This window comes from Mobula birostris, chromosome 2, assembly GCF_030028105.1.
Source record: "Mobula birostris isolate sMobBir1 chromosome 2, sMobBir1.hap1, whole genome shotgun sequence".
NCBI lineage: Eukaryota > Metazoa > Chordata > Chondrichthyes > Myliobatiformes > Myliobatidae > Mobula > Mobula birostris.
In genome coordinates, this window is record NC_092371.1 from 147,781,136 (window position 1) to 147,795,881 (window position 14,746).

Below are 14,746 nucleotides of genomic sequence, written 5' to 3' on the forward strand. Positions count from 1 at the left end.
GTGGACTCTGCTTGGTTGGACCAAGTCAGGTCATTTGTGATACAGTAATTTTATAGTAATTTGGATCACTGTTCATGAAAAATTGTCCCACCTGAAGTTATGTGATTACCATGGGAAGCTGATTGGATTGCAGAACAGCAGATTAATGCCCAGTATGTGTAGTTCAGGCTCAGAAATAATCCTGTGGAGCTGAAAGTGGGATATTCCTTGTCCTTCGACTGTAGGTTGCTGTTCTTCCAATAATAAGTTTTCTTGAAACTGGACCTGTGTTCTATTCAACTGTAAAATAATTATATCAGTATAACTTCTAAACTCAGATTCTTGTAAATTATGTCAAGACATTGAAATCAAAATTAACGCACTGTTAAAATTTGATTATGTTCTCAAAATAGAAGGGTTACTCTAATTGGAGCACTTAACTCAGAAAAAATTGGTAATGTTTGTAAATCTGCCATAAAGTGTCTGATCAGAATCAGAATCAGGTTTATTATCGCTAGCATGTGACGTGACATTTGTTAACTTAGCAGCAACAGTTCAATGCAATACATAATCTAGCAGAGAAAAAAAATAGAAAAAATAATAAATAAGTAAATCAGTTACAGTATACATATATTGAATAGGTAAAAAAAAGTGCAAAAACAGAAATAAAGGAAAGTAAGGTGGTATCCAAAGATTCAATGTCCATTTAGGAATTGGATGTGTGGCTGACATGAAGTTTACATCCAGCCACTTAATTCAGCGCATCAGTGTTTAATTTGACTTAAAATTTGCATTTCTTGCAGAATAGAGTGAATTATGCATCAAAGCTGAAAATAATTTAATCTATAATGTATGTGAAAATTTAAACTTTTTCGTGAACAAACGTCAGAGTATTTTTATACTGATTTATTTAAAAAGAATGACTTTGATCATTGTTATCCTTTCCTCAAATTTGTACTAGGAATGTTATTGTTGCCTCATTTTTAATTTCAGCATTATAGGAAATAAATTTGTGTTCACCAGCAACTTTGATGTGTGTTGCAGGAAATAAATACTCATTCTTTTTGTAATACTGTACTTCTCCCTTGACATATAGTTGTATTATTATTATGCCTTGGTCGAGGAACTATTCATTGCTGTCAGTACTAATTCATTGTTTTGTAACTTATCTGTCATTTATATCTGGAGACTCCTGTGGGAATTGTAAGTCAGCTACAAATGTATTTTTATGTTTGAATTCCAGGTTTACTATTTTCGACAGGGTCACGAAGCCTATGTTGAAATGGCTAAGAAGTTGAAAATTATTGGCATAAATACTAAAAAACAGGCATGGCACAAGATGGATTTAAGGGTAAGGTATCTTCGGCATCCTGGTAGCAGTTTTACTAAGATAATTTCCTCTGTTTTGCTGCCTAAACATTAGTCATAACAGAACAATTGTTTTGATATTTAATTTCTTTGAATCCAAGTGAGGGTTTTTTTTTGTGACATTGCTTAAGAGGGTTGTTGGGTGTCCAGTTTTTTCTCTGAATGTAGATGTAGCACCCAATTTTACATGATACTGTGCTTCATCTGTAGGATCTGAGGAAATTACTCATGAATAATTGTTTTTACAGGTTTTTACTATTTCCCCTCAAAATGTACAGGTACTCTTTTTTTCCTCTATAGTCAAAGAAAATATTGCCCATATTGTTAAATTTTATTTCTATTTGCTATTTAACTAACAGATATGTTTCTGCCTCCTGATTTAATCACTTGATGATTTTAGATTAAATGATAAGAGTACCATATAACTTGGGGAAACCCAAATTCTGTTGATTTTAATCGACGTTTGTGAGATAATAAACATGAAGTAACTACAGGTCCACAACCCCTTATCTGAAATCCTTGGGGCCAATTGCATTTCGGAATTCAGAAGTTTTCAGATTTCAGACCCCCCCCACCGATACACCAAAAACCACGTATGCTCAAGGCCCTCATTCAACCGGTGCCAGTGCGGTGGAGCTTAGGACCCAGTGGTGCACCAAACCTGTGCCCATCCTCCCGTATACTTTAAATCATCTCTAGATTACTTGTAATACCTAACACAATGTAAATAATTGTTATACTGCATTGTTTAGGGAATAATGACAAGAAATTTTATTTCCAACAAAAACATTCAATAAAACAGAAAAATACACAACTTCAAATGAACCGAATCAAACACATGGTAAATGACCTATTGGAATAAATGTAGAACATCACTGTCACTGTCACTATAAAACTTCAGTAACTTGTCTTTCTGTTTATTTAAATCATATACAGTGGTAGTTCTGACACTATTTTCTTCAGTAAGACGCCACACCACGATCAAACTTCTGCAATAACTCCACTTCCTGCATTATTGATAGAGAAGATTCCTTCTCTTTTTCTCATTGTTACCCATAGGGGTATCTACGGCTCTTTTTGACATTTTCACAGTGAAATTAAACACAAAGTCAACAGTGAACACAAAATATCAGCGGACAGCAAATGTACGTGTAACCAGTACGAGCGCTGAGCCACAACTGACGTCTGGCGGCCTCTGCTAGCGCTGCCACGTCACACCTGAGTGACATCAGCTGTTGGCGAAAAAAACTTCGGGTTTTGGAGCTTTTTGGATTTCAGAATTTCGGATAAAGGAATGTGTACCTATAGTAATCAACACATGGTAGAGGCCTTGGCTGATATTCATCTGCTGATGTAATTTACTCAGAATCAATTTATTTTTGTTGTGTATGGAATATTTTAGATGGGTGTTTTTATTGAGCTTGTGTGTATTTGGTTGATCAACCCCATCTTCCAACCTCTTGGTGCTGTATGCTATCAGCAAGCTTATATACACTGGAGGAAAGGGAAAGGGTTGGGCAGAGTATGTCTGCTATACTGGACATACAATTGATCTACTTTTTAGAATTTCTTATTGGGCATTATCTGGTCTCCTTAAACATGTAAATGGACTTCTATATGCTGCAGGTATCAATCAATGAAAAAGTAACTACTTGTGCTATGAATGTTTCCTTTCTGCCTTTAGAGAATTTACAGTGCTTTCCATTGAAATTGGGAAATGTTTTATTATTGTCTCATGTAGGGAGATACAGTTGTTCATACAGGTCAAGTCATTACACAGTGCATTGAGGTACAGTAGAACAAAGTAAAACTATAAGAGGACGTAAAATGAACTGTAACGCATACAGAGAAAGTGCAATGCAGATAAACAATAAGGTGCAAGATTATGATGAGGAAGATTGTGACGTCAAGAGTCCATCTTATTGTACCAGAGAACCATTCAATAGTCTTATAACAGTGGAGTCGATGCAGTCCTTGAGCTTCAGGCCTTTGTATCTTCCGCCCAGTGGAAGAGAGAATAACTGGGGTGGGTGTTGTCTTTGATAATGCTGGCTGCTTTACGGAGGCAGTGAGAAGTGTAGAGAGATACCATGGAGGGGAAGCTGCTTCCCATGATGTGCTGAGCTGTATCTGCATCTCCCTGCAGTCTCTTGTGGACATGTGTCTTACCAAGCCTTGATGCATCCGTATAGAATACTGTCTGCATCGATCAAAATTGCTGAGAGTCGACAGAGACATATAAGATTTTTTTAGTCTCCTGAGGAAGTAGGGGTGTTTGTTGAGGTTTCTTGTCTGTGGTGTCTATATGGTTAGATCTTTGCAGGCTTTTGGTGATGTTCACTGCAGGAATCTGAAGCTCTCAATCCTCTCACCTCAACACCCCTGATGTACGTAGGAGCATGTGGTATATAAGCAGCTTTGAGGTTCAAGTTCTTAGAAGTTAAGTGTCATCAGTAGCCTATCCTGCTTCAACCATGTGGACACATGTGAACCATGTGCTCAACTTCTTGAAGTTTGCTCCTTCCTGAAGCATCTTCCCTTGTTTGCAAAACACTTGCTGCCTTTGTGATTCTAAGATTATGCATGATCATCTAGTAAGTAGATACCATCAAGTTCATGATAAGTACAACTTGGAATATATTTTATTTTTTCAGGAGCAAGAACTAGTGAAAATTGTTGGGATCAAATATGAAGTGGGACCTCCATCTCTCTGCTGCCTCAAACTGGCATTCCTTGACCCAGACACTGGCAAATTGACTGGAGGGTCATTTTCTATGAAGTAAGAGGCATTTGTTAGAGTAAAATATAATAATTACACCTTTATAAATTGATGTTTGTATGTACCTGGCAACATTTGATAGGGTGGCATGATAGTGTAACAGTTATATGACACTTTACAGTGCCAGCAACGGTTCATTTTCCGCTGCTGCTTGTAAGGAATTTGTACCTTCTCCCTGTGACCGCGTGGATTTGTCTGGGTGCTCTGGGTTCCTCTCACAGTTCAAAGGCATCCCTGTTGGTAGGTTATTTGATCGTTGTAAATTGTCCCGTGACTAGGTTAAGATTAAACTGGGGGATTACTGGGCAGCATGGCTTGAAGGGCAGGAAGGGCCTATTCTGCACTGTATCTCAATAAAATGAATAAATAAGCAGGGGAGCCAGTAACATAAAATCTGACTAAATATGCTTTTACTCTGTGAGCTTAGAAGTGCTATTGGTGGAAACAAATTCTTTCAGACACAGGTGATATATACGCTTTGACTTGAATTCAGGGAAAGAATATAGGGAGAGGAAAATGTCCATGTTGTCTCCTGCACAAGATCTAGATTTTGAATTTCCAGGCCTTATTTTGGTGTTCAAGTTGGATTCCTGTTCAGATCCAGTGGGAATATCTAGATGGCTGAGAGGGACAGTGGAATTTCACTGGCCAAACACCATACCTGCAGATCTGGTCCGGTATAAGCCACGTTGTGAAGGAAGTGGACATTAAGGGTTCAATTTGGTCAGGGAAAATAAAAGGAAAAGCCAGGCAGGAGAGACCTAGGATAAGTTTGTAGAGTGTTCCCGCACTCATTCACTGACCCACAAGGAAACAAAAGCTTGGCATTTCGGTGTTTCTTTTGGTACTTCAGCTTTATGTCTTTGCTATATCAAAACTGCACCATGAGTTCCCAACAGTTATATTAATGAGGCCTTTACTTGCATTCATTGGGCACCCAATGGAATCCATTTTTAACTTTTATTACTTTCATTCTGGAAGAGACATACTAAAGAATAATGTACATGTTGCCTTTGTGAATTAAATGAAAATATAAATCTGGAAAGAAATAGTGAGATACAATTAATTGTTAGAAAATGGGTTATATTGAACAAGGGCAATCTAGTTCACTGGAAGTTGGTTATAACTTATTTATAATTAATAATGTCAACTTCTGCATTTGCTACATAATTTCCAAATAACACTTTATATGAAAATATAAAACAAGTTTAAAATTACAATAACATTACATAGTCCCTTATCCAACTTTATTTCTGGTATTTTAAATATCTTCAAAAAGATTTGAATTTTCTTTGTATATTGTCAAAAATCATGGGTTTTTCTTTTAATGATGTAGTTTTTATTTTGACTGTAGATATCACGATATGCCAGATGTTATTGACTTCCTTGTACTCAGACAACAGTTTGATGAAACAAAATCTCGACAATGGAAAGTTGGTGAGTAAGGGAACCGGGTTTATCAGTGTCCCACTCGGTCTTGGATTCTCATTATTTCTGTTTTGACTAGTAGCTCAAACTAAGGCCTACATATTCCAAAATAAGCCATACTGTGTGGTTTAAAAGTATCTTAACCTGAAGTGGAGCAATATTGTGCTAACTTCTGTGTCCCTCAACACCTGCCAGGCAAATCAAACTCTGTATTTTCATTTGTCATTCCTCTGGTTTTCTTTCTGAATGATAACCCTGTGAAAGTGACTGAAAATTCAAATTATTCCATCTCATTTAACCTACTGAGCATAGTAAATGTGTTAAGAATGTGATTGGTGGTGTTCTTGAATCATATTGTACTTTGTACTCTATATTTGCCAATATAAAGCAATGACATACTGTATGCCTAGGAATTTGTAAACAGCACTGCATTTTTCTACACCACTGAACAGTGATTTTCTTTCCCTCCCTCCAGAATGGAGAACAATCTTGACATGTTACAGTTACACTGCTGTGAATGTTCAGTCAGGTAATTCTAGTGACAACACAAGAGACTGCAGATGTTAAAATCTGGAGCAACACACAAGATGCTAGAGGAACTCGATGAGTGAAGCAGCATCTATGGAGGGAAGTGGTTAGTTGATGTCTCGGGTCCAGGCCCTTCATCTGGACCTGAAGCTTCAACTATCTGTTTCCACTGCATAGCCTCTACCTGATCTGCTGAGTTCTGCCAGCATTCTTGTGCATTGCCCCGGTTTTAGTGGTAGTTACACAATGGATACTGCCATAGGACCATGTAAAGCTCCCTTTCAATTATTGCAAAGGGAGTAAACCAAGTTATATCAGGAAAAAACGTGCACACAAACTACTGGAGGAACTCAGCAGGTTAGGCAGCATCTGTGGAGAGGAATAAACAGTCGATGTTTCAGGCAAAGTCCCTTTATCAAGACTGGAAAGGAAGAGGGAAGACACCAGAATAAGAAGGTGGAGAGAGGGGAAGGAGTACAAGCTGGAAGGTGATAGGCAAAGCCAGGTGAAGGGGAAGGTATGTGGGTGGAGGTGATGAAGTGAGAAGCTGAGAAAGGCGGCAGGCTGAAGAAGACGCAATCTGATAGGAGAGGAGAGTGGACCATGGGAGAAAGGGAAAGAGGAGGATCACCAGAGGGAGGTGACAGAGGCATGTGAGGGAAAGAGAAGGGGTAAGAGGGGAGGCAGAATGGGGAATGGAAAAGGAGAGATGGGGAGGGGAGGGTAGGGAAATTATTGGAAGTCAGAGAATTTGATGCTTATACTCTCAGATTGGAGACTATCCAAATGGAATGTAAGGTGTTGCTCCTCCAATCTGAAAGTGGCCTTGTTGTGGCAGTAGAGCAGCCATGGATCAACATGTGGGAATAGTGAGTGGAATTAAAATAGTTGGCAATGAGGAAATCGTCCCTGTTGCAGAGCAAGCGAAGATACACAACAGGGCAGTCCCCCATTCTATGTCGGGTCCCACAAATGTACAGAAGGCTGCACTGGAACACTAGATAAATCTACTGGAACAGTAGATTATTTTGATATATTTGCAGGTGAAGTGTTCCCTCACCTGGAAGGACTGTTTGTGGCCCTGAATCGTGCATATCCGGAACAATCTTCACAGCACATTTGTGGGGCTATGTTGAAACTCCATTTGATGAAGACTCAAATTTAACTTCTATTCCTTTACTATAGCATAATATATCCTCCAGTTTCTCACGTGAGCTTCAGATATGGTGTTCATTTCCTCTCCCCACCAACATCTCAGAAAATTGGCTCTGACTCTGGATAGACCTTCTGATCTTCAGTACCAATTGCAACTAATGTTTGTAGCAGCAGATCCATTTTCAAAACAGTTTTTGGATCATTGGTGATATGACCATCTATGACAAGTATAGGATGCACTAGAATTTCTGAACCTGCATTCCCATATTCAGTCAACAATGGAATGAGATTTTCTTCATTCCTATAAATAATAGTTTATAACATGGTTGAGTTTAAAAGTTGTTATTGAAATTTAACTAGTGTATTATAGAGTCAAGTAAGACCATACAAATTTTGGAAGACTGAATGATATTGTGTCAGAATTACGAGATTACTGCAGGAGTTTGCAAAATATTCATTGCTTTTGGTAACTGTTTTAGTACTTTTGTTTTGATGAGGTTTGGCAACAAAATATGAATGTATTTGTTTCTGTAATAGGTGATCGTTTTCGGTCGGTGATTGATGATGCATGGTGGTTTGGAACAATTGAAAGTCAAGAGCCCCTGCAACCAGAATATCCTGACAGTCTCTTTCAGTGTTACAATGTCTGGTAAGATGATCAGCACTGTATGCTGAACATAAACTGACTGACATAAAGTAGGTAGTAAAGTAATAAAATTACACTAAAATTACGAAGCCACTTGGTCTTTCTATGACCTTTTTTTCATACAACCATGGTCTATTATAATAGCTGCTAACTGTTCCCTGAATAATCACCATCAAAATGCTCTAGGAGCAAATCCAAAGTCCTTTGCTGCAGTTCCCTCCTTTCTTGTCCCTCTCCCTCCCATCACCCTTTTTTCCTTTCTTTTACCACCACTGCATCTCATCATTTCTCCTTCAGACATCTATGACTGAAAAATATGCTACACTTAAGGGAAGGCACGAGATTTTCTTCTTAAATATTTTTTCGAGGTAGACGATTTTTGAAATTTGTGTGCTGTGAAGAACTGATGAACTGTGCTTTCTAAAAAGTCGCATCTGCTTTAAAGGAGAAAACGTGTATTTGAAATTCATTCTGAGTCAAGATTTCAGTAAAGGATCCGTGAATAATAATCTGTGCATACTTTTTGTCTTTTTACTTCTAGTTGGGATAATGGTGACACTGAGAAGATGAGTCCTTGGGATATGGAAGTAATACCTCCTGATGGTATGTACAAACAAAACATAAAAGAGAGAAAGTATTCTTTTGCCATAACTGCACCTTCCAATCTTTAAAATATCAGATATTAGGTGTATTGATTATGGAAGTGAATGGTAAGTTTAATTTGTGGCCAAAATAGTATTTTTTTTTGTCTTAATTATGTATGTGTCCATTCAGCAATAATACAGAAAGTACTGTTGGAGCTCAGCTGACCAGATGCTACCTGGCCCGCTGAGTTCATCCAGATTTTGTGTCTGTTGTATGTGTCCATTCATTTGTTTTCTTTGATCTTCAATTTCTGAATGTTAAAATGCATGGTAATGAACATTCACTGTGAATTGAATCAAAAGAAAAGCCACAATCCCTCACATAGTCCCTCATAATAACGTATAAGTTTTACTTAACTGTATCTTTTAGGGTTGTGGTTAATGTAATATGCAAAGTATTTTACTAATTTTACTCAAATTGTGGTTATAGAAATGGTTATACACAAGTAACAGTTGAGCATTAGATTTGTTGTTTAGCAAATTTGTAAGTATTCATGAATAAATAGAATTGGAATTTAAAAAAACACTCAAGATAATGTTTCTTGTTCTGTGGGAAAGATGTGTTTTATAATACAATGTAAAAATGTATTGCATTCTTTGGCGATCGATAAACAAGGAAATGAAAGTTAATTGCAATTCCTGTGTGAAAGCTAGAGTTAGATTTTTTTTGTGTAACATGATCTGAGTAAGTAATCAACACCTGTTAAAATATGATGTGTAGATTGGTACCAGATTATCTCAATCATAAACTGCTATTCTTATAATGGGGTTCATTGCTACATCGGGAGCAAGTATGAAGCAGGTTTGTTTCTTTTAAGTCATTAGTTGAGGAAATGGGCAGAAATAGAACTATTGTTTTTAATTATCCTCTGTAGATTGAATGTGGAGTAGATTTTCTGCAAAATGCGGTCTGAATGTGGGTGTTTTTGCGACATGATCTTTTCCCACACTTTTCAAAAAAAAAGTTTTACAAAGGAAGGTTTCTAAATGTTGTTATTTTTAGATAAGTACAACAGGATATTATTTGCACATGCATGTTTGGGTGAATCTTGAGGCAAGATTTATGGGGTGAGGGTGGGGAAGGAAGGCATATATATATATATATATATACAAAGCACAGTGAAAAAGCTGCCATTCCTTAAGATGTTGTTTTTGAGAGGAGTGATTGATATTAACTTTTGATAAAGTTTGCTGCTGTCTTAATATGATGTATTAATCACTAGCATGAATATTTAAATTCAGTTCCTCAGCAATTTGTTCAACTGAGCAGGTCATATCTCAGCACTTCTCCTCCCTGACACTCCTCAACTCCTCTCAGGACCCATTTACTTGGCAGTAGAACAACTGCATTAATTTGGAAATGTTCTTTTGAAATATGCGGTAAATTTCAAATGTGAAATGATCCATTAGTTATCTGATTGAAACAAATAATTTTCTTTGAATAGTAACTAGGACACACATTTTCATATTTAGCATGTTGTAAAATCAATCATATACAGTGGCATGCAAAGTTTGGGCACCCCTGGTCAAAATTTCTGTTACAGTGAATAGCTAAGCGAGTAAAAGATGACCTGATTTCCAAAAGGCACAAAGTTGAAGATACACATTTCTTTAATATTTTAAGCAAGATTACTTTTATATTTCCATCTTTTACAGTTTCAAAATAACAAAAAAGGAAAAGGGCCCAAAGCAAAAGTTTGGGCACCTTGCCTGGTTAGTATTTAGTAACACCCCCTTTGGCAAGTATCACAGCTTGTAAACGCTTTCTGTAGCCAGCTAAGAGTCTTTAAATTCTTGTTTGGGGGATTTTTGTCCATTCTTCCTTGCAAAAGGCGTCTACTTCTGTGACATTCTTGGGCTGTCTTGCATGTACTGCTTTTCTGAGGTCTATCCACAGATTTTCGATGCTCTTTGAGTCGGGGGACTGTGAGGACCATGGTAAAATCTTCAGCTTGCGCCTCTTGAGGTAGTCCATTGTGGATTTTGAGGTGTGTTAATAGGATCATTATCCTGTTGTAGAAGCCATCCTCTTTTCTCCTTCAGCTTTTTTTACAGACGGTGTGATACTTGCTTCCAGAATTTGCAGGTATTTAATTGAATTAATTCTTCCCTCTACCAGTGAAATGTTCCCCGTGCCACTGGCTGCAACACAAGCCCAAAGTATGATCGATCCGCCCCCATGCTTAACAGTTGGAGAGGTGTTCTTTTCATGAAATTCTGCACCCTTTTTTCTCCAAACATACTTTTGCTCATTGCGGCCAAAAAGTTCTATTTTAACTTTATCAGTCTACAGGACTTGTTTCCAAAAAGCATCAGGCTTGTTTAGATGTTCCTTTGCAAACTTGTGACGCTGAATTTTGTGGTGAGGATGCAGGAAAGGTTTTCTTCTGATGACTCTTCCATGAAGGTCATATTTGTTCAGGTGTCGCTGCACAGTAGAACAGTGCACCACCACTCCAGAGTCTGCTAAATCTTCTTGAAGGTTTTTTGTAATCAAACGGGGGTTTTGTTTTGCCTTTCTAGCAATCCTACGAGCAGTTCTCTTGGAAAGTTTTCTTGGTCTTTTAGACCTCACCGTTCCTGTTAACTGCCATTTCTTAATTACATTATGAACTGAGGAAACAGCTACGGAAAATGCTGTGCTGTCTTCTTATAGCCTTCTCCTGCTTTATGGGCATCATTTATTTCAATTTTCAGGGTGCTAGGCAGCTGCTTAGAGGAGCCCATTGCTGCTGATTGTTGGGACAAAGTTTTTGAGGGGTCAGGGTATTTATAAAGCTTTGAAATTTGCATCACCTGGCCTTTCCTAATGATGATTGTGAACAAGCCATAGCCCTAACAAGCTAATCAAAGTCTGAGACCTTGGTAAAAGTTATCTGAGAGCTCAAATCTCTTGGGGTGCCCAAACTTTTGCATGGTTCTCCTTTCCTTTTTTTCATTCTAAATTTGTATGAAACAAAAATAATACAATGATCTTGCTTAAAATGATGAAAAGAATGTTTCATCTTTAACTTTATGACTTTTGGAGATCAGTTCATCTTCTACTTACTTAACTATTCACAGTAACAGAAATTTTGCAGGGGTGCCCAAACTTTTGCATGCCACTGTAGAGTAGTAATCTGATAACGCTGCTTCAATAATTGCTGGAATGTCACCGTTAAGAATTTCTTTTGGTGAGTGGGAGAGGGGAGGAAGGTCCTTGTTAATTTCTTCGACAATGTTTTAAACAAAATTAGAATTTCTACAGGGTATATTTATCTTTTTGTTTTACTGAAGTTTTACTCAATTCTCAGTTTTTCGTTCACCTAAAATGTCACGTTTGGATTTGATACTGTGTAGGATTGCTCAGTTTGACAGTTAATAATTTCAGTCCCAAAGCTATTTGATAATGCACAAATATTTAAAATGGGATATTGTAATGACTTTAAAATCTCATTGTCATATTCATGCTGAGAAACACAACTTTCAATTTCAGCTTTCATTTTGTATAGGATGAACAATCATTGCATTACTGTTACAAAGTTGTGGGCTGTAACCCCAGTGCTTGTGTGGCATGTTTCTCTCACTTGTCTGCTGCTTTCACTTTCCATGCCCACAGTTCTGACCTCCTTTCTCTGGGTGCAAGCAGAGATAATAATGCCTGCATCCTGACATTTTGATAATCAAGTGTAAAAGCCACCCTTTTCATTCCTTCATCACTTCCTAACAAACTTCTGTATTTACTGCCATCAAAGTATTATTGCTATCTTAATAGATGTGAATGATAAACCAGGATTCATTTCTAAAGTGATATAATACAAAATTAGACAAATTATATTAAAATTTTGCGATATTAAAATTATATATTGTTTTGCACATTTTAAAACCTAAAACTTAAATGACACATAATTTTGGAGTCATGTGACTAAGCACTGACTTTTGCTGAAGCTACAGCTGACTGTTTATTAGCCACTTTGTATCAATCTAGAAATTCATGTGGGTGTGTCGCCCTTGTGCGACTGATATGTTGATGTTTTCTTTGAAAAATTTAGACCTGTTAGTTGTCATTGTTGGTCATTCCAGAGACAAGCAAGTTTTACTAAAGTAAGCCAAGATCAGTATCAAAATACCTTCTCTTTGAACCTTCAAAACTCATCCAGCCCCCCAATCTTACTTCCAAACTTGCAGTGTTTGTGCTTGACTCTCTAATGTCTCCTGAATTGCCTCAATCCTCCAACAACTCTTTGCAATGCTGATACCTTGTTGTCCCTACGTTGATTGGACCCTCAGATTTCTTATGGGACATGACATTCCTCTGTCCACATCTACTTCACTTCAACTCTTCAATTTGCCTGTGGCCTCAGCCCAAAAATATGGAATCTCCATAATCTATCAGCCTTCTCTACCTCACAATGGCCACTTAGGCTGATTGTTGATATTAATCCCAGACCCCGAACATCAATGAATTTCAGTCCATTGTATCTGCACCCCTCTATTCATGATTCCAAATGAAGGCATCCCTTAAAATCTCTGGCCCTGATCTTTGATGGAAAATCTTATACCTTGGCTGCTCAGCCATGATGGAATGATGGAGCAGACTAGATGGGCCATATGGTCTACTTATGCGCCTATATCTTATGGTCTTTATTTTTCTAACGTTGTTTCTGGATCCTGGGCTTTGATCTGTATTTTTTAGCTGCCTGCCCCTCCCCCAAAACTCCAGTTCTCAAATCTGGCTCAGTCCCACTGAAAAAAAATCACAGCATCCCTTCAGCATTCTCAGATGCTGCTGAAATTTTGTTGCAGAGATGTGGACCACAACTCAAATACCATTTTTGCAACACGTAGGAAGATCCAATGAAAACATTCATTTCCCAGCTTTGAACTCCATGTTGAAAATATAAGCACAAATGAGAAAAAAGGATTTAAAGGATACCAAAACAGTCATGAAATGAAAAAGCGCAAATTGAGAGATTGCCTGAGAAAACTCTTAAAATTATATACTTTTCACTTAATAACTTTTTAGGTAGCTATACATTGGGTATAAGTTTTTTTAATCTTGAGTTATTGAACAGGCCCTGTTGTTGTGTGGCAGACTGACCTCTACCTTGCTGAGGTGAGGTGGCAACTCTGACACGTCCTCCTACTTGCCCCTTGAAAAGGACCCCTCACTGGACCATCAGAAAAATTGTCTCTGATACTGTCACTAACCTCACCAACTCTGGAGAATTCCCATCCCCTGTCAACCAACGTATAATTCCCTTACCCTGCACCACTCGTTTCTGCCTCCTACTCAAGATCTACAAACCTGACTGTGTGGGTAGGCCCATTGTCGCTGCCTGATTCTGCCCCACTGAACTTGTGTCCGCATATCTCAACTCCATTCTATCTCCCTTGGTTCAGTCCCTACCCACTTGCATCTTTGACACTTCACCTGCTCTCAATCTCTTAAACAACTTTCAATTCCCTGGCCCTAACCACCTCATTTTCAACATGGATATCCAGTCCCTGTACACTTGTATCCTTAATCAAGAAGGCCTTAAATCTCTCCACTTCTTTCTCAAAAAAAAGACCCAACCAGTTCCCCCCACCACCCTCTTCTGTCTGGTAGAACTGGTCCTCACCCTCAATAATTTCTCTTTTGACTGCTCCCACATTCTCCAAACTAAAGGGGAAGCCATGAGCACCTGCATGGGCCCCAACTATGCCTGCCTTTTCACTGGCTATGTGGAACGTCCCATGTCCCAAGCCTTTACTGATGGTGCTCCCCAACTCTTCCTGCACTACAGTGATGGCTGCATTGTTTCTGTTTCACGTACCCAAGCTGAGCTCATCAATTTTATCAACTTTGCCTCCAACTTTCCACCCTGCTCTTAAATTTGCAGTCCATTTTTGACACCTCTCTCCCCTTCCTCAATCTCTTCTGTCTCCATATCTGGATACAAGCTGTCTGTTGACATATTTTATAAATCTACCGATTCTTATGGCTATCTTAACTATATCTCTTCTTACCCTTTCTCCTGTAAGAATGCTATTCCCTTTTCTCAGTTTCTTCATCTTCACTAGATTTGTTCCCAGGATTGAGTCTTTCCTTTCCAGTACATTAGAGATGGGATGTCCTCTTCCTGCAAGGAAACAGAATTTCCCCTCCATAATATTGATGATGCTGCCCTCATTCACATCTCCCACATTTCCCGGACTTGTACGCTCACCCTTGTTTTACACACGATTAAGGGACCA

General features: G+C 38.2%; 1 protein-coding gene across 3 annotated transcripts in view; it reads left to right on the plus strand.

The window, feature by feature from the left end:
* The window catches only part of phip (pleckstrin homology domain interacting protein), a 192,638-nt gene that overhangs the window by 143,879 nt on the left and 34,013 nt on the right, over positions 1 to 14,746 (plus strand). For all 3 annotated transcript variants that reach the window (XM_072250216.1, XM_072250215.1, XM_072250210.1), the window contains exons 25-29: positions 1,223 to 1,330; positions 4,002 to 4,126; positions 5,481 to 5,563; positions 7,775 to 7,886; positions 8,425 to 8,486. In XM_072250216.1, the coding sequence (XP_072106317.1) occupies positions 1,223 to 1,330; positions 4,002 to 4,126; positions 5,481 to 5,563; positions 7,775 to 7,886; positions 8,425 to 8,486 (490 nt within the window). The remainder of the gene's footprint in view (positions 1 to 1,222; positions 1,331 to 4,001; positions 4,127 to 5,480; positions 5,564 to 7,774; positions 7,887 to 8,424; positions 8,487 to 14,746) is intronic.